This window comes from Cnephaeus nilssonii (assembly GCF_951640355.1).
Source record: "Cnephaeus nilssonii genome assembly, chromosome: X".
In the NCBI taxonomy this organism is placed as follows: domain Eukaryota; kingdom Metazoa; phylum Chordata; class Mammalia; order Chiroptera; family Vespertilionidae; genus Cnephaeus; species Cnephaeus nilssonii.
In genome coordinates, this window is record NC_137071.1 from 5,969,798 (window position 1) to 5,988,299 (window position 18,502).

Genomic DNA, 18,502 nt, shown 5'->3' on the forward strand with positions numbered 1-18,502 from the left:
CAGGCAGCAGGCCTTTCAGAAGCCTTCGCTGCACCGGAGGCTTCTGAAAGGCCTGGTGCACCAGCGGACAGGCACCCAGCTCCCCTGTGATCTAAAGTGAAAGCGTGTAGGGGACCCTACACGTGCATGATTCAATCATGCACTGGGCCTCTAGTAGATTATAAACCCTTTGAGGGCAGAGGCTGTTTTTTTTTTTAAAATCAAATATCTCTGAGTTGTCAAATCTCTAGGCATGGCTTGCGAGAGTGGACTGTACTTGAGATAGAGTGTCCTGGGAGAAATCAGAACCTAGGTCTCTGCTCATGCATTGTGAGAGGGCCCCATTGTGGGATGGCTGGATTGTATCAGATTAGGCAATGCAAAGTCTATCCAGGCTGATGGCACAGTGTCTACAGGTGATTCAAGGTAGGAGATAGGAGATCTATCTACCTGGGTCCTAGAGATGTCCCTCCTGGCAAGCACAGCTTAGTGGCAGGAGAAAGTTCTGGGGGTTAGGTATCAGGGAAGTGTCACTGGGTACTTGGGGGTGAGGTGCAGGACAAGGACAGACAGGTGAGAGCAAGGTCAGTCTCAAATGATGGGTATCTGTTAAGCTAGAGAGGGAAGGAGATGGATATTTGTAGCTGGGAATAGAAAGGGGATTTGGTCATGGAAAGAGGTCAGTGTGGTCAATATAATATGGCTGTAGGGTCACAGTAGCACCAGTAGCAGGATGGCCTTGGAGCTGGGTTTCCGAGGATTGGGATGAAGCCCCTTAAGTCCATCTGCTTTTGCCATGATGATGCAGGGGACTGAGTGTGCTGATTATCATGAGGTCCTGCTGTGGGAAGAATGATCCTGAATGGGGGTGGGGGTGGGCTGTCTCCAGCTTCAATGCCCTGCATTAGCCCACTTTAAGGGGTTCAGTCTCCTCAGAGGGAGGCTGCCACAATGTCATGGAGACAAGAGGAACACTTGCTGTTTCAGCAATCGAATAGGGTCTTGACTAGGAATTCGACAAAGAAACCCCATTAATGAAGTCAGATTGCATTTCCCATCAAAAACTATTTTTTTCTATGTTTTTAACTGTGCTAGAAGGTTTCAGTCTGTGGGTTTAGACTGAAGAGAGAATTCCTGTGTGATCTGAGACTGAACTTCCATTTGTTCCCTCTGAACGCATTTCAAGGATCTGTGTATAATACACAATGCTCCACTTGCATGAGATGTCCTGGCTTGCAAGGCTCAACTGTTCCTCTCACTAAGGCACTGGTTTCTTTTAAAAAGAAATGTGTGTATGATTGGGTGTGTGCACGCACCCATGAATGTGTATAAAATAAAAGATATAAAATATAGAATGGACTGAAATCAACAAACTTATAAAAATACCAGATAACCCCAACCTATAGTTTTATTTTTCAAAAGCACTAAAAATGTCAACAAACACATTGCCTGAAAAGTGAATCCTTTGGCTACTGAGGTAAGTCTGAGTTGCCAGAACCAGTAAAAGCTTTATGTAATAATTCTGGCAGTGCATTTGTGTTCATTTGAGATTTCGCTGCCTCCAGCTGTACAAAACTCTGTGATATGCAGAGCCTTGAAACCTGGGCCAGAATCCTAAAATGAATTTTCTTTTGTAATCTGAGCTATAATTGCATTTTAATTCAATTCTGGTGTTAAGATTAGTTTGTGTGCATTTCCTTCATCTCATCAATTCTTGGCATTTAAGTCAGTGACTTGCACACAGTTGGCCCTCAGTAAATGTTCTTACTGTCGATTCTACTGTTCTTTCTCCCTAAACTGTTCGCCTACATCACAATGATGGTGGGAGGATGCTTCCTTTGTTCTTGGTGGCTCACCCCCATTGGGCTCTTCCCCACTCCTCACCCTTGAGTTGTTGGATCCCTCTTTTTTCCCCCGGCAGGTGCCAGCCCTGATGAACTCCTGACCCTCAGATGTGTGCTGCACGTGTGCAGCCAGCTGGGCAGCTTGAAAAGCTGTGGCATTGTCTTGCCAAAGAAGGCCTAGTTTACAAAAATCATAATAAGAAATCATTGTCATCAAATGCCATGACTATCTATAATCCTTCTTTATTCCAGAAGACAGTCTAGGAGTATGACACTAACTATAGAGTCACTCTGACAAACCTATATATGCTAATCCAGTGGTCGGCAAACTCATTAGTCAACAGAGGCAAATGTCAACAGTACAACGATGGAAATTTCTTTTGAGAGCCAAATTTTTTAAACTTAAACTTCTTCTAACGCCACTTCTTCAAAAATAGACTCGTCCAGGCCGTGGTATTTTGTGGAAGAGCCACACTCAAGGGGCCAAAGAGCCGCATATGGCTCGCGAGTCGCAGTTTGCCAACCACGGTGCTTAATCCATTGTATAAAAAAGCAAAGTAGCTAGCCTGAGTGTAGAATTTCTTTGAATTCTTTCAATTTAAGGATGTATTAATTTCATATTCAACTCCTTAACATATTTCTGTGTTTTAATACAAAATGTTTCCCTTCCCACACACAAAAAAAGCTAAGTAAATTCAAAGTTTAGGGAGGATATGTTGTATTTTTCTTTGGCTTTGCTTGGAATCAGATGATTATGAGATGACTTACCTGAACTCACCTGAGGTTCTTGCTATTTTGGGTTTAGGTACTGTCTCTGATCCTTTAAAGTTTAAAAATATTCTTTTGAACAGGTCGATATATTCACACAAGTCACAGTTCAAAGGTATAAAACAACATGCATAGGGATTCTCTTAGTTCAGTGAAGAGTTAAAACTCAGCAGGTATATATAATTTATTCCCAAAGCCTTCCTAGTGGAAATAAATGGATGGATGCTGTGGGAAATGCAAGGTTGATTTGAAAAAATGCAGGATTAACCGGCAAGAGACTTACAGCCTTGTAGGGGGAGGTAGCAGGTATACTGGGAACCATAATACAAAGCAGAAGTGGTAAGCGCCAGAGGGAGAGGTTCAACCATAGTTTTAGCTTTCACCCAGTAGAATTCCTTTTTATAGGATTTTTGGATATAGAAAGAGCCTTGCGTTCTATCTAGTCTGATGGCTTCATTCCAGTATATGAGCTTTGAGACTAAGGGAGGCCAGGTGCCTTCCCCAAGGTCACCCAGCTAAACAGCGCTCCCTTTGACAAAGACAACTAGTTTTTATAAAGGAAGCTGCTGCATTGTTCTGTGTTGGCAAGTTCGAGGAAAGAGCAATGTGTTTGTGAAGTCTGGGCTTGGTGAGTGAGGACTACTGCAATTTTGTCCAGCTGGGCGCTTTGTTTTGAAATTGCATGTAGAGCAGATGGGAGGGGAATGGGTTTGGGGTCCATCTATAATATTTCTTGCTGACACAGGGTTAGGCTTTGTCTCTTTTCCCAATTTTTCTAAATTCATTTAAAAATAGATAATCCAAAAAAATAGATAATACATCCACATGATTCCAAATTCAAAAGGTACAAAATGAAATGCAGTAAACTTTTCCCTCCTCCTGTGCTCTGGCCAACCTGTGCCTTTGCCTGGAGGCAGCTGGCAGTCAGGTTTTTTAGCTTCAACTTCCAGGGACAGAGTGTGGATATGTAAGTAACTGCATCTATATGCAGCCCCCCTTAAAAAAATGATACTTACCATACCTACTATTGTGCACCTTGCTTTTTAAAAGTTTCAACAGTTTAATCTGATGATCTGTCTGTATCATGACTCATTTCTTTTGAGTTTGTTTTTGTGGCAAACAACTGAATCCACTCTAGATGGTTAAGCTGCAAAGGGATTAGGGTTTTAGGTAACTCATGGAACCATTCGGAGGGCTGGAGGAACAGGCCCGCATCTGCTTCCAGAAACGAAGCTCCAAGCCATGTGTAGTAGTAGTATGAAGTGGAAGCCACCCGTACTCCTGCCTGTACTGAGCAGCAGACAGCAGGGATATGATTGACTGCACCTGCTTCCACTGCCATCCTGAGCCAGGAAGGCAGCTCTTGTAAAAGTGGAAGTCTTTAGCAGACCCTTTTCCTTACATTTCTCACTTCCAAAGCAAAGTCTTGTGTGGATCTGTCTGATCAGTGGAGACTTGGTCACAGGTTTGCAATTTAGCTGCGAAGGAGCCTAGGAATTTGATTCTTGGCTTTCAAGCTGACAAACTTCTTTAAATAGAGAAAAGCTTTTCAAAAGATGACGGGCAGTTATGGGTATGACAAATGTCCACTAGAGCTACCTAGAATTCTGTTATGTGGATGAAGCACGGTTGATTAATATTTTATTTTATTATTATTTTTTAAAATATATTTTATTGATTTTTTACAGAGAGGAAGGGAGAGGGATAGAGAGCCAGAAACATCGATGAGATGAGAGAGAAACATCGACCAGCTGCCTCCTGCACACCCCCTACTGGGGACGTGCCCGCAACCAAAGTACATGCCCTTGACCGGAATCGAACCTGGGACCCTTCAGTCTGCAGACCGACGCTCTATACACTGAGCCAAACCGGTTTCGGCATGATTAATATTTTAGATGATGGACCTCTAGATGTTTTTTCAATCTGTATCTTAGATGATATGTTTTGAATGACCTTGTACAGTATGTCATTTTGCTAGTCTAAAATGGAATATAAGTTCCTAGAGTTAGAATTGGGAGATCAAGAGGTTGATTGTAATTCTTTGGACTTTGCCAAAAAGTGTCTGGATGTTACATCCATATGTGCTTCCACTAGCAATGTACAAGTTCCTGATTTCCCCCCAGAGTTTTCTCCCTGTTCAAATTCCATCATAGCCAGAGTGGCAAGTCTGGTGCTACTGGGGTGAGTCTGGGACCTTGGGCTAAGAATGCTGACAAAGCAGATCTGGGCCATAGCTTCTGCCAGTATGGCCTATATTTAGCATCTGTGCTGAATTTGGCCTATAATTTATTATAGGCTCTCTATCCCTAAATTAAACGGCATCTTGGGCATTCTGAAAGATAATGTAGCTTCCAAAATTGATTTGCAACTTGGGAGTAGCTTATGTATTGGGAGATCTTGGATCATTATATGTTCACAAATTCAGAAGGATGTTTCAAAGTACGGTTATGAAGATTTATAACACCTTTTCCCTTTAAAAATAAAAAGCAAATAAGTGTAATAAGCCAGATAGGAAAAGACAAATGCTGCATGGTATCTCACTTACTAGTAAATGTGGAATCTGAAAAAAAAAAAAAAGAAGAAGAAGAAGAAGAGAGAAAAAGCCTGGCTGGCATGGCTCAGTGGTTGAGCATCAGTCTATGGACTGGGAGGTCACAGTTTGATTCCCGGTCAGGGCACACGCCTGGGTTGTGGGCTCAATCACCAGTGTAGGGCATGCAGGAGGCAGCAGATCAGTGATTCTCTCTCATCATTGATATTTCTATCTCTCTCTCCCTCTCCCTGAAATCAATAAAAAAATATATATATATTAAAAAAGTCAAACTTATAGAAACAGAATAGTGATTGCCAAAGGAGAGAATGGTAAAAGGTTACAAACTTTCAGTTGTAAGATGGATAAGTTGCGTGGATCTAAGGTATAACATGGTGACTATAGTTGATTTTACTATATTGTATAATGGAGATTTGCTGTGAGAATAGAACTTAAGTGTTTTCACCCCCAAAAAACACACCCAGAAAACAAAACAGAACTCTACAAAAAGGTAAATATGAGAGGTGATGTGTTAATTAACCGAATGGTGAGAATTCTTTCACAATAGAGCAAATCATCACTTTGTACAATTTAATTATACGACAATTTTTTTGTCAATTGTTCCTTAAAGCTGAAAAAAAGCAAAACCTTCTTTTTAACATGTGAATTATTGCACAGATTTTGTTCATATCTGAAATATGGCATCCATTTACTCCAATTGGTTGCCATGGAAGTTTATAGTATTGTAGGAAGCTTTTGTTCAAAAGCATCTGAAAATTTTAAACAAATGTATAAATGGAGCAAATACACGTGTTCTTTTATTCTAAAGGGAGTGTTCACTTTTAAAAAATATTTTTATTGATTTCAGAGAGGAAGGGAGAGAGAGAAACATCAACGATGAGAGAGAATCATTGATCAGCTGCCTCCTGCATGCCCCCTACTGGGGATTGAGCCCACAACTCAGGCATGTGCCCTTGACCAGAATAGAACCTGGGACCCTTTAGTCAGCAGGTCGGTGCTCTATCCAAAGCAAAACCGGCTAGGGCTGGGAGTGTTCACTCTTTAAGTTGTATTTACTTATTGTAGCTATTTACAGAAAATACCCTTCATGTATGGCATTTGAGGTTATCTGCAAGGATATAAAGTATAGCTCAGAGAGGCAATATGTTTTTATGCAGGGGTTGGTAGTCCTTCCTGTAAAGAACCTGGTAGTAAATATTTTAGGCTTTGTAGGCCAAGAGGCAAAATTGAGGGTATTATACAAATACTTATATAATGAGAGAGAAAATAAATTTCCACAAATTTTTTATTGAAAAAAATTCAAAATATAATAATAATAATTGAGCACAATTTTTTTTGATAATGCAGGTCTGCTAGAAGGAAGCATGGACTTCTTAGTTTTGAGGTAACATTTTACCTAATGGGATTCAAAGTTAGTGTTCCCTATCATCAAATGGATTGCAAATGTTCATCTGTAAAAACCATTCTCAACATATGGGCCATATAAAACCAGGCAGTGGGCCAGATTTGGCCTATGAACAGTAGTTTTCCAACCCCTGATGTAATGGAAAGACTGTGAGCTTTGAATCTAGGCACATGTAGGCTTGAGTACTAGCTGTGAACTTTTGACCTTGAACATATTACTTAACTTTGAGTTGTGGCATTTATTAGTGCATAAACTGAAGGTAATAATACCTACCTCACAGAATAAATAGCATTCCTATCTTTGTTGTGATTTTGCCTTAGGATTTCAGTTTTGTATATGCTGATGTAATTTAGCTAGACCGACTTAGAATTCGTATTTAACAGATTCAAAAGCCAATTTTTCTAGGGAATAGAATACTCACGTGGTCTCAAAGTACTATGTGAAAACCTGTTTTTGCAATGGAGAGATCTGGCAGTCACCACCTTAACGAAATGGCTAAACTTGGCAATCAGTGGTGGGATATTCTAACACAGTATCACCTGTGTGGTGTTCTTGCCAGAAATGTTTGACTTGAGTGTTACCACAAGGAAACATACAAATCCAAAATGTGGAATGTTCTGCGGGACAACTTGTCTGAACTCTTGAAAGGATTCAGTGTCATGAAGAATCAAGGGGAATTGTTCTTGACTAGGGGAAGACTAAGGAGACATAACAAAAAAAAGTAATGCATGAACATTAAGTCTTGGATTGGAAAAAGAAAATCCAGTTCTACTATTTTTAGGATAACTGAAGAAATGAATGGCTTATGTGTTATATGATAATATTAATGTCTGAGGTGTGATGATTGATGGTATAAGAGAATATTCCTGTTCTTCGGAGGTAAAAATATATTTAGGGGTGGAGGATGGGGGAGGGAAGGAAGAAGAGAAGGAGAGAGAGAAGAAGAAGTTTTGTTCAGTGCTATTCATTTTCTACATGGCACAATGCTTTCAATGGGAGGTGCCCGAAACTTTTTAAATTAATACTTTTAGGTATTAGGTAGGCTTCTCTGTCTGAAATCATGCCTAAGCATTGCATGTCTTCTTTCTCTTTAATAGTGTAGTGGTTTGGCTTAGGCATACACTGTGGTACCTAATATTGGGTAATTGGATATGAGGGTTTATATTTTCTTGGGTAGCTCACCCAGGTCCCTCTGAACTGAAAGTCCTTCTTGATTTTTAGAACTTATAAATGAACAGAAAGGAGAAACCCAGGATAGTTGATGTGGCTCTTCAGCTATTTCCTGAGAGGCTGAGGTACAACTTGCAAGCATATACTTCAAATTCTCCTTTATATTTCTGTTGTTGAGGGTGCCTACTTGGGGGCTGAGATCCCCTGGGGGTATGCTGAGTAGAAGGAGGTTCAGAGAAAGAAGGCCTGCTCTGCATCTCTGGAGGGCTGAGTGGTTGGAGCACCAATGAGGTGTTCTGGGCAGCTGAGGCAGAGGGCCAGAATAAAGCATGGTGGAGGCCTACTCTTCATGTTTTGACCCTAACCAGTCCCTCCTAGCTGAGAAGGGAGGGGGACAAAGAAGTTAATATTCTGTTATATTCTTGCAGGAACTCTTATGGCTATATAGTGTGAGATAAAGCCTATTTAGCAGACACTTGTAAAAGTAATAATAAGATGAGAGAACAATTTTGCTACTACAGGCTGTGAAAAATAATTCAACAAAAGTTCACTGAACAAGTGAATATACAGCAAGCACTATAAAGTATGAGTCTTAGGGGGTACAAATGGTAAAAATATACTCTTGCTTTGTGTTGGGCATTTGGGAAGGAAATGGGGTACAGCGGAAACAATGGCCAAAATACCGATTTTGCTATATTACAAGGCTAGTGATGTGATGGAAAGCTAGTGAAAAGGATTATGGGAATGCAGAAGACATGCCATATGGACTTGACTAAGGTTTCAAAGATAAGATTTGAAGGATGAGCCTGGTTGGTAAAGAAGTTGGGAGACATCCAGCTTCCAGGCAGGGGACTCACCAGGTGCCCAGAGGCCTGAATAGCTCTCATGTGTGGAGAGATGGTTGGCATGTGGAATGGCTGAAGCCTTAGATGCAGGGTGGGGAGGAGACAGACATGGGGTTGTTGGAAAGATAGTTTGGGCCAGATGGGAGGGCCTCAAAAGCCATGTTCAGGTGTCTGGGTTTTATAGGAAAGGGTAAAAGGAGCCCTGGAAGCCTGTTTGAGTTGGGGGATAATCTTCTTATAAGACAGTGGTCGGCAAACTCATTAGTCAACAAAGCCAAATATCAACAATACAACGATTGAAATTTCTTTTGAGAGCCAGATTTTTTGAACTTAAACTTCTTCTAACGCCACCTCTTCAACATAGACTCGCCCAGGCCGTGGTATTTTGTGGAAGAGCCACACTCAAGGGGCCAAATAGCCGCATGTGGCTCGCGAGCCGCAGTTTGCCGACCATGGTTATAAGACATCATGGAGGGAATGTGGAGAAATAGTGTGTGAAGTTTCACAGTCTGAATTCAGGACTTGAAGCAGTCCATGTGTGAGCAACAATCTGGCTTAGCTGCAATGGGGAGAGAATAAAAAAGAGGGTCCACTAGCGAATTTGTTCTCCCCCTCCCACCAAGACTTTTTAAAAATTTAAATCTTTGTAAGGAAGTCTTTAAAAAATATTTGAAAGAGAGAAGCTTATTCAAACCTTTGAACAGTTCTGAAAATTTACTACATTCCAGCTAGGAAAGAAAGTATTATTTCAGGCAAACTGGAATGGGTGTGGACTGATTACTCAGCACAGTCACTTAATCTTTCAGAATTAGGTAGGAGGGAAGCTATTTTAGTGGCCTTCAATCTTCTTCCAAAACTTTGTCCAGGTTCTTTTCAAATGGTCGGTGAATTTTTCTGATTCATATCCAGCACCCTGACAGTTTAGTTGTACATCTGTAAGCTCTAAGGAAGTTGATTTCATCCATTTCTTTTTTCTTCATCTCTTGCCTTCCACCTGAGAAAACAAACATCAGTCCATAGGTTCTTGTTCTGTATTAGAAATTTGCACAATGTGTAATCTAAGATGGATCCAGCTGAGTGTTACAGGTTTGGAGTTTAGACTAAAGAAGAGGCATGGAATCTTTTCATTGTTTTTCTTTATTTTGAGAAAAGCTTAACAACTTGGACTGTTTGAAGGAGCAGTTATAAAAAATATCTCCTGCTAACCAAGTATTTGGGACAAAGCACCACATTATTTTCTTTAGATTGCATCAAAGTATTTCTGCCCACAATTTAGAACCTTTCCATGAAGAATTTAGACTTAGAACATTTTGAACCTCGATAAACAAACAAAGAAAATACCCTTACAAAATTAACCTGCTTTTAGGATTGAGAAGTATCCAATTTACGAGGTTCCACATGTAACTTCTAAAGGCTTATAATTAGTTTATCTTCCTGTGGCTCAAATATTCCAGAATGTTCTTGGCATGTCTCCTGGAGGTTTGGTGTACTAAGTGACCTATGGGCTCACTTCACTTATGTTCTTTTATATCACAGTTTCACTTACTCTGTGTTGGCTACAAAACAGTGATTCTAGTGGTATATAGGATCAAAGGACAGATTCCAGGGTAAAAAAGGTGATTTACTAATGTCAGATTCAGGTGTTACTCTCAAAATCCCATAGTGAGTGGTTTAGCAGCAATTTCAGTTATCTTTAAGAGCTTTTCAGTTCTATGTGGTAGTTATGGTAAAGGAATAACTGAGAGTTAACAATACTAAATTAAAGTTGTTAAGTTGTTCACATACCAGGGATTCTAATTTCTTAATATTAGGAACTATTCTGCAAGATAACTATATTGATGTTGGAATTACGCTAATGTAGCTGGTGTTTTTCTCTAGGTACAGGCAAGCCTGTACCTGAAAATGTGTAATTCATTCACAATAAAGGGATTGTATTGTAAAACTCAGTTACTTTTTAAAAAATATTTTTAAATTGATTCTTAGAGAGAGAAAGGGAGAGGGAGAGAGAGAGAAACATCAATGTGAGGGTGAAACATCGATTGGCTGCCTTTTGTACACCCCCATTGAGACAGCAATCTGGGCATGTGCCCTGACCAGGAATCTAACCTGTGACCCTTCACTCCAAAGGCTGATGCTATAACCATCGAGCCAAACCCGCCAGAGCAACAGTTACTTTTTATTTTTGAGAGTTGGTTCATTCACTTGATTGAGAATTTTTTGACTATATCCTGGGTGCCTATCCTTGTGCCTGGAGATGAATGGAACTTACCCCTTGTCCTTAGAGAGAAAACATTTTAATGAGAGGCAGAGATAAACATATAATATAATGTGATGTGTTTAAATTTACATTAAAAGCTTGAATATGGAGAATTTCAAATGTATACAAAAGTACAGAGTAGGAGAATGAACCCTCATGAACCTATCATCTAATTTCAATAGTTTTCAACTCTTGGTCAGACTTGTTCCACCCATACTCCTCACTTACTTCCTTCTCTCCTTTTATTTGGAAGCAAGTCTAAGACAGTATATCATGTAAGTGATGTTTTTGGACATTTGAATAGTCAGAGAATATGCTTGGAAAATAAACCATACCTGGGGACTTGGGAAGAAGCATTGGAGTTAAATCTAGTAGGGAGTGAAGAGGTTCCAGTTCCAGGTGAATGAGATGGAACCCAACAGTTATTGAATACTAGAGGCCCGGTGCATGAATTCGTGCACTGGTGGGGTCGCTTAGCCTGGCTGGCGATTGGGGCTGATTGGGGCCATGGGAGGTTGGCTGTAGGAGTGAACTGACCACCATGGGGCAGTTCCTGTGTTGAGCATCTGCCCCCTGGTGGTCAGTGCACATCATAGCGACTGGTTGTTCGGTTGCTTAAGCTTTTATATATATAGACTAGAGGCTTGGTGCATGAAATTCGTGCATGGAAGGGGGTGTCCCTCACCTGGCCTGCATCCTCTCCAATCTGAGACCCCTTGGGGGATGTCCGACTGCTGGTTTAGGCCCGATCCCACAGTCGGACATCCCTCTCACAACCCGAGACTGCTGGCTTCTAACAGCTCGCCTGCCTTTCTGTCTGATTGCCCCTAACTGCTTCTGCCTGCCAGCCTGATTACCCCCTAACTGCTCCCCTGCCAGCCTGATTGACACCTAACTGCTCCCCTGCCAGCCCGATTGCCCACAACTGCCCTCCCCTGCTGGCCATCTTGTGATGATGCGAGGGCGTCACACAAGGGTGTGAGGATCATCTAGGCTTTTATTAGTATAGACAGATTTCTAAGTATTGTATTAGGTTCATTTAGCATTTTATTTATTTATTTATTTATTTATTTATTTATCCTTCCAATAGTCTTATGAGGGAGAGAATATTTCTACTTTACATATGAAGAAATTAGGTTTCAGGCAGATTAAATTAACTTGCCCAAAGTCATAAAATTAATTAGTTTCTTCATTAAAAACCAACCTTGACTTTAAGGCTATTTCTTTATTTTATTTTTTAATACTCACCTGAGGATATTTTTTATTGATTTGAGAGAGAGAGAGAGAGAGAGAGAGAGAGAGAGGAGAGGAGAGGAGAGGAGAGGAGAGGAGAGGAGAGGAGAGAGGAGAGGAGAGGAGAGGAGAGGAGAGAAGAGAGAAACATTGATCAGTTGCTTCCCATACTCATCCTGACTGGGAATTGAACCCACCACCTTTTGATGTATGGGTCAACAATCCAACCAACTGAACCGCACAGACCAGGGCTTTAAGGCTATTTAGTTTCCCATCTCCTATAGCATGTGCACTAGATACAGAGATATGAAAGGGCAAGATGTGTTTGGACAGTGGAGAAGCTGAATGCAACTACAGAACTGTGTGCATATGCGTGTGTGTCCTGAGATGAAACTAGGAAAAACTGCTCAGGGACAGGTTGTGAATGGGCCTTAATGTCATACTAAGGAGATGGACTTTTGTCCTGAGGGTGGTGGGGATCCAGGCTGAGATGTCTTGAGGCATGAAAACAGTATTGCTAAATGAAAAAATGGTGCAAAATAGTATGTGGTATTCTATTTGTATGAAGTATTGAATAACCAACATGAAAAACACAGGTGTGCATCATACTAGTATGTATCTATAATAATAAAAGCATAATATGCTAATTAGCCCGGACGTCCTTCCGGATGTCCTTCCTTCTGGACAAAGCTGCAGCGGGGGGGCGGGGGGACTGAGGCCCCCAGCCATGGCAGTGGCAGGGGCCGTGGCAGAGGTGGCAGAGGCCCCCCGGCCGTGGTGGCAGCAGTGGACAGGGGCTGGGTCCAAGGCCCTTGCATGAATTTTGTGCATTGGGCCTCTAATCCTATCTAATAAGAGAGTAACATGTAAATTACCATCACTCCGCTACGCCCACGATTGGGTCGCGGGAGGCTGGGGGGCAGGACTCAGGATGGCCTATCCAGCCATTGAGAGGCACGGATCCGCAGCCACTGAGGGGGCTACCCTGCTGTTGAGAGGCGCAGGGGGCGGAACCCGCCCCCTGCGCCTCTCAACAGCAGGGTAGCCCCCCTCAGCGGCCACGGACCATCAAAAGTGGGGGAGCTGGGTGCCTGTCTGCTCCGGCACCAGGCCTTTCAGAAGCCTCCGCCGAGCCGGAGGTTTCTGAAAGGCCTGGTGCACCAGCGGACAGGCACCCAGCTCCACCGCGAAAAGTGAAAGCGTGTAGGGGACCCTACGCGTGCATGATTGAATCATGCACTGGGCCTCTAGTATATATATAACATTTCTAAAAGAACATATACTGTTTTCCTCTGGGGCATAAAAAGTGGGGGATGCTTTTTAATTCTTCACACCCACTTACAATTATTGGAACTTTTGAGTACCTAAAAGTCATTGAATTTAAGTTATTTTAAACCAACAATAGGATATGTGTTAGTTTAAGGTCTACAAATGAAAGATTACAATAACTTTAAAAATATATTTTTATTGATTTCAGAGAGGAAGGGAGAGAGAGAGATAGAAACATCAATGATGAGAGAGAATCATTGATCAGCTGACTCCTGCATGCCCCCTACTGGGGATCAAGCCCAAAACCTGGGCATGTGCCCTTGACCGGAATCGAACCCAGGACCCTTCAGTCCACAGGCTGCTGCTCTATCCACTGAGCCAAACCAGCTAGGGCCCAATATCTTGAAAATACTTCTGTTTTATTCCTCTGAAACGAGCACTCAAGATGTAATTTTAATGCTTAGGAAATCATTTGCCTGATAACTTAAAAAATAATCACTTTTAATTTCGATCAACTAGGATCATCCACAGGTAGTGGAAATGACTAATCTGTTCTGTTTTCGCCCCCACTGACTTTCTAGATTTCATACATCAGAATCCACCCCCTGAAAAAGTCACTCTCTTTTGTAAGAAGAGTAACAGCCATCCTTTGTTATCTTTAATTTTATTGTTGAAAGAGGAGGAATAATCAGTCCTGAAACATCATGAGTAGGTAGAATTTAATTATCTGAATTGAATAACTCCCTGTAAACTGTAAGAAAAAGAAACCAGTGTGTACACATAGGTTCTCCAGGGACTTGTGGTTAGCTACACTGTGAAATCCTTGAGATTTCATAATATAGCTTGTCTCATTTTCCTGTTATGAAATGGGGTTTTTCAGCATCACTTTTCTTGTCTGTTTTCAGATCACGGAACTGTGTGGTGCCAAGCGCGTTGGTTATTTTGGTCCAACTCAGTTTTACATTGCCTTGAAATTAATTGCTGCAGCACAGTCTGGCCTCCCTGTGCGGATAGAGAGTATTAAATGTGGTAAGTAGCTCCCAGTTATACATTTTATTACCCATGACCCGTTTCTTATTTCTGAGAACCATTTTTAGTGGGTTTAAAGCCTATTCTATAAGCATTTGTGGAATTTCTTCTTGCTTTATCCAACTCCCCTGTAAACTGAAGTAAGAAAACTTAGCAAGTATCTTAGTTTCTTTTTTTTAAGTGGGAAACATTCAGAGAGCAACCTGAGATTAGTTCCTTTTAACTGACTTGCCATTAAAATAGATTTTGTTCTTTAGCTGGAAGAGATTGGGACAGGAATTCCAGAGCCATAGCAAAAGAATAGCATTCAGTTTAATTTTCCACTTGAGTAATTTTTACTGTCATTTAAGGCTTTGTTCAGGACAAGGGGACGTGTAAGTGGGAGAGTCTGGGTGGAACTTCCCCCATTCTTTCTCTCTTGTCCTTGTCAGTCATATCAGCTCTGATCATCCTTTAATTCCCCAATTCTTGAAGCACCATTCTGATGATTACTAAGTACTTTGGGGGTACCAATTTTGGCAGAATGAAATTATCTTCTGAAAGTTTTGATTTAACATTTTCTTATCTTGCCATCCCTGCTCCCAACCCACTGTATACTTGAGCACTTTGCCTCAGTATTGGTTTTACAAATCTGTATGAAGAAGGTGAATACTCAGCACATCCCTTGATGTGCTGAGGTCCCCTGTAATTCTCTCTGATACAAATGACTTTCATATGTCCACACAGCATGCAGGAACTTTTTCCTTTTCCTCATATTGAGATGAAAACCACTCAGCTGTTTACACCTGTCCTATGAAGTCCCTGGTAGACCTTGAAGTGGGTTCAGGATTTATGGTTAGTCCATGGTAACCTTGTAGAACAACTCCAAATAGCTGAGAAGATTCTCATAGCTTGGGGAAACACAGCCCTTTTACCCTAACCATCAGAGGACTGTGATCATTCTGCTCATCTTTATCAAAAGCTTCGTGTATGTCAGGCACTGTCTCATTTAGTCTTCACAAGTCCTACATTCAGTATTTGTATCAGTTTGTGTTGCCTAGGATAAGCTGTGATAACAGACACCACTGAAATCTCAGTGTCATAACAAAACAAAGGTTCACTTCCTACTTTGCAGTGGGTGGGGGTGAACTCTAGGGCAGCTGCCCTCCATGTGGTGGCTCTGTTATTCTGGCCGCTTGTTCGAGTGGCACCTCCTGCACAGCACCTGTTCTCATAATTGCCAGAACAGAGAAATAGTTTCTCACCCTAGCAGTTAAATGCCTGGATGTGACTCATGTTACTGCTACTCACAGTGCATTGGCCAGAACTTGTCACATGATTCGTTGAACTGCAAAGCAGACTGGAGGGGATGTAATTTTCTCATGTGCCTGCAAAGAGAGAAGTGGCTGAACAATGGCAGTCTTTATTATGGGACTGTTATTATCCTTATCTTACAGATGTGGAAATTGAAGTTTAGGGCAGTTGAGTAACTTGCCTAAGGATGCAAGGCTAGTAGAGTTTGGAGCCAGGAGCTCAGCTGCCAGTTCCTATGCTCTTCATTGTTATGCAAAGTAACTTCTTCTTGATTATTCTTTCTGTTTAGTAAGTGCTGACTGTAATCTGTAATCATGGAATATTATCCAAATGGGGGAACAAATCTGACCCAAAAGGCATCCCTTGGTATTACATAATTTGGTTCCTTGAAACAAGTTTCTTGATGGAGCATAATTTCGGTGGCGCGTTTAGTGTTAATTGCAAGACATAGCAGTCACTGCTGTTAGTCACTTGCTGTAGTTAAACTTACATCACAGCGGATTTGTGGTAGGCACGGATAGTTTCCATTCCATTGTAAATGGGCATTAAGCTTTATTGTAGCATCTTCCAACTTTATCTTCTGGAGAAGTTAGAATTGCTTTGTTGTATACAAGAATGAAGTTCACATACCTTTGTTGCTTATTTTAAGCAAGACTGAAATCTTTTACCTGCTTTGTGCCCAAATCTACAGTTCAGTTTCCGACGGGGTAGGGAATAGGTGGCAGGATTGCCTGTTATCACTTGTGTATAGGATTAACACTTTTCACAAATACAAGGCTTTCTCAGTTGTGTTTTATAAATCCTGATGCCTTTTACCTCTGACCTACAGAGCTTTAAATGCAAAATAAAAAATAGAGGACACCCCTAGACATTCTAATCTGTTTAGCCTGGGCTATGGCCTGAACATTGGGATTTTTTAAAAATAAAAGATAATGTTTTTATTGATTTTAGAGAGGAAGGGAGAGTGAGAGAGAAATAGAAATATCGACAAGGGAGAAACATAGATCGACTGCCTCTTGCATGCCTCCAACTGGGGATGGAGCCCACAACCTGGGCAGGTGCCCCGACCGGGAATTGAACTTGTGACCTCCTAGTTCTTAGGTTGACACTCAGCCACTGAGCCACACCTGCTGGGCTAAACATTGGGGTTTTAAAGAGCTCCTCAGGTGATTCTTATGTGCAACCAATGTTGAGAGTGCTTCTAATGAAAGCCAAGTGGAGCATTTTCAAGAGCTTTGCTTTAGCTATGAGTATTTGGTTATACCTAGGCCTGAACTGGGCTGAGGCAAGAGGCACCAAGGGTGCATAATTTAAGGGGGCACTCACTCTCAGGGCCCTGCAAGTGTCGAGTCTGCATTTACCAGTACATGGCCCTGAGAGTGAGTGCATCCTTAAATATTGGCACTAGGCATCTCTTGCCTCACCTTAGTCAGAGCTGAGTTAAACAGCCAGGGTTATCTGTTGAACACCAGTAAAATACTGGTCAGGGAGCTTGCAAAGGCTATACCATTTACTTCTCCACCCATCCTCATGTACTCAGAAGTAGAATCATCCTCTCTTGGGCAGATCAGAGTACAAATAATTTATGTGATCTTGTTCCATCTTTTCAGATCCTTTTTTGCAGACTGAGTGGAAACAAATACCTTTCTGAGAAGACACCATAGGATTAGCTTATATTTGATTTACTTTTCTCTTATGAAGTCCATTCCTGCTTTGAGTGCTGGAGAGCTGCTGAAGTTGGGAAACATTAAAACAGTAAAAGAAAAAAAATGGCAGCCATCCTCTCTTTAGGAGAGTCTTGGTTTAATTTTCCAGATTGGTTATCCTATTTAAGTCTCTTGGGCCCTTGGCTGATTGATCACGCAGGGATCTGTCATATTGCCTACTTCTTTGAATCAAATGTGGACATAGCAACTAAAAATAAACATGATGTGGATATTAGAGAACCAGGGGCCTTCTTTGCCTGGGGAACTAGGATATTTTCTGTTGCTAAGATGTTTTCTGGCTTTAGCACAGCATCAATCATTGGAAATGCAGCTGTGTTTTTAGAATAGTGAGCTGATAGGAGCGCAAAGGCACACTGAGTATTATCCTGAACAGTGGATACAGATGCAAATCATTATGCGCAATTCACAATATTATCCCCATTTTTGGAGTTGTTTGTGTTGTGTAATTTGCTGTGCTGAGAACTAGAAATGTGCCAAAGCATTATTTTTGTTTTCAGAATAGTTTTGTCAGATTTGAAAGATAAGTAAATATATCAGACTGTTACATTTCAGTTCTTTGTAGCATTGTGAGTGTGGCTAATGGTTTTGACAGTAGGATCTGGCTGAACATTGGACTAATTGCTTTAACTTGATACCATTTTCCTTATTCCATTATGAAAAGACTACTGGAGATTGAATGTGAAAGTTTATTAAGGAATAACATAGGATAAGAAACTGTTCTGCCCTGGGAATGAAGGACCTTTCTATAGGGCAGCAGCACTGGCACTAGTAAAGAGCCAGCTCTGGCACAGATGAGCTGTGTGGTCTTGGGGATGTTATTTAGTACTTCAAATGATTGATATCTATTTCCACATCTGTAAGTGAAGGCTAATGATAGTCTTAACCTTATTGAGTTGTTGTGAGGATTAAATGAGCTAATATTTGCAGATCTTAATACAGTGTCTGGCATATAATAAGTGCTATATAAGTTTTGCTTGCTACCATTTGTCACTTATTTATATAATATCACATCCTTTTTTTTTCTTGGTGCTGAAATAAAGGATGAAGTGGGAGATGAGTCCAAACTCTGAATTAAGTCTATGAAGACTTGATGGCATTTCAGTATGTTAATCCAGAATACTTTGGTAAAACT

General features: G+C 41.2%; 1 protein-coding gene across 8 annotated transcripts in view; it reads left to right on the forward strand.

Annotated features, from left to right (window-relative positions):
• REPS2 (RALBP1 associated Eps domain containing 2) overlaps positions 1 to 18,502 on the forward strand; it is a 185,952-nt gene that overhangs the window by 45,915 nt on the left and 121,535 nt on the right. For all 8 annotated transcript variants that reach the window (XM_079764421.1, XM_079764424.1, XM_079764423.1 and 5 more), the window contains exon 2: positions 14,227 to 14,350. In XM_079764421.1, coding sequence (XP_079620547.1) covers positions 14,227 to 14,350 — 124 coding nt within the window. The remainder of the gene's footprint in view (positions 1 to 14,226; positions 14,351 to 18,502) is intronic.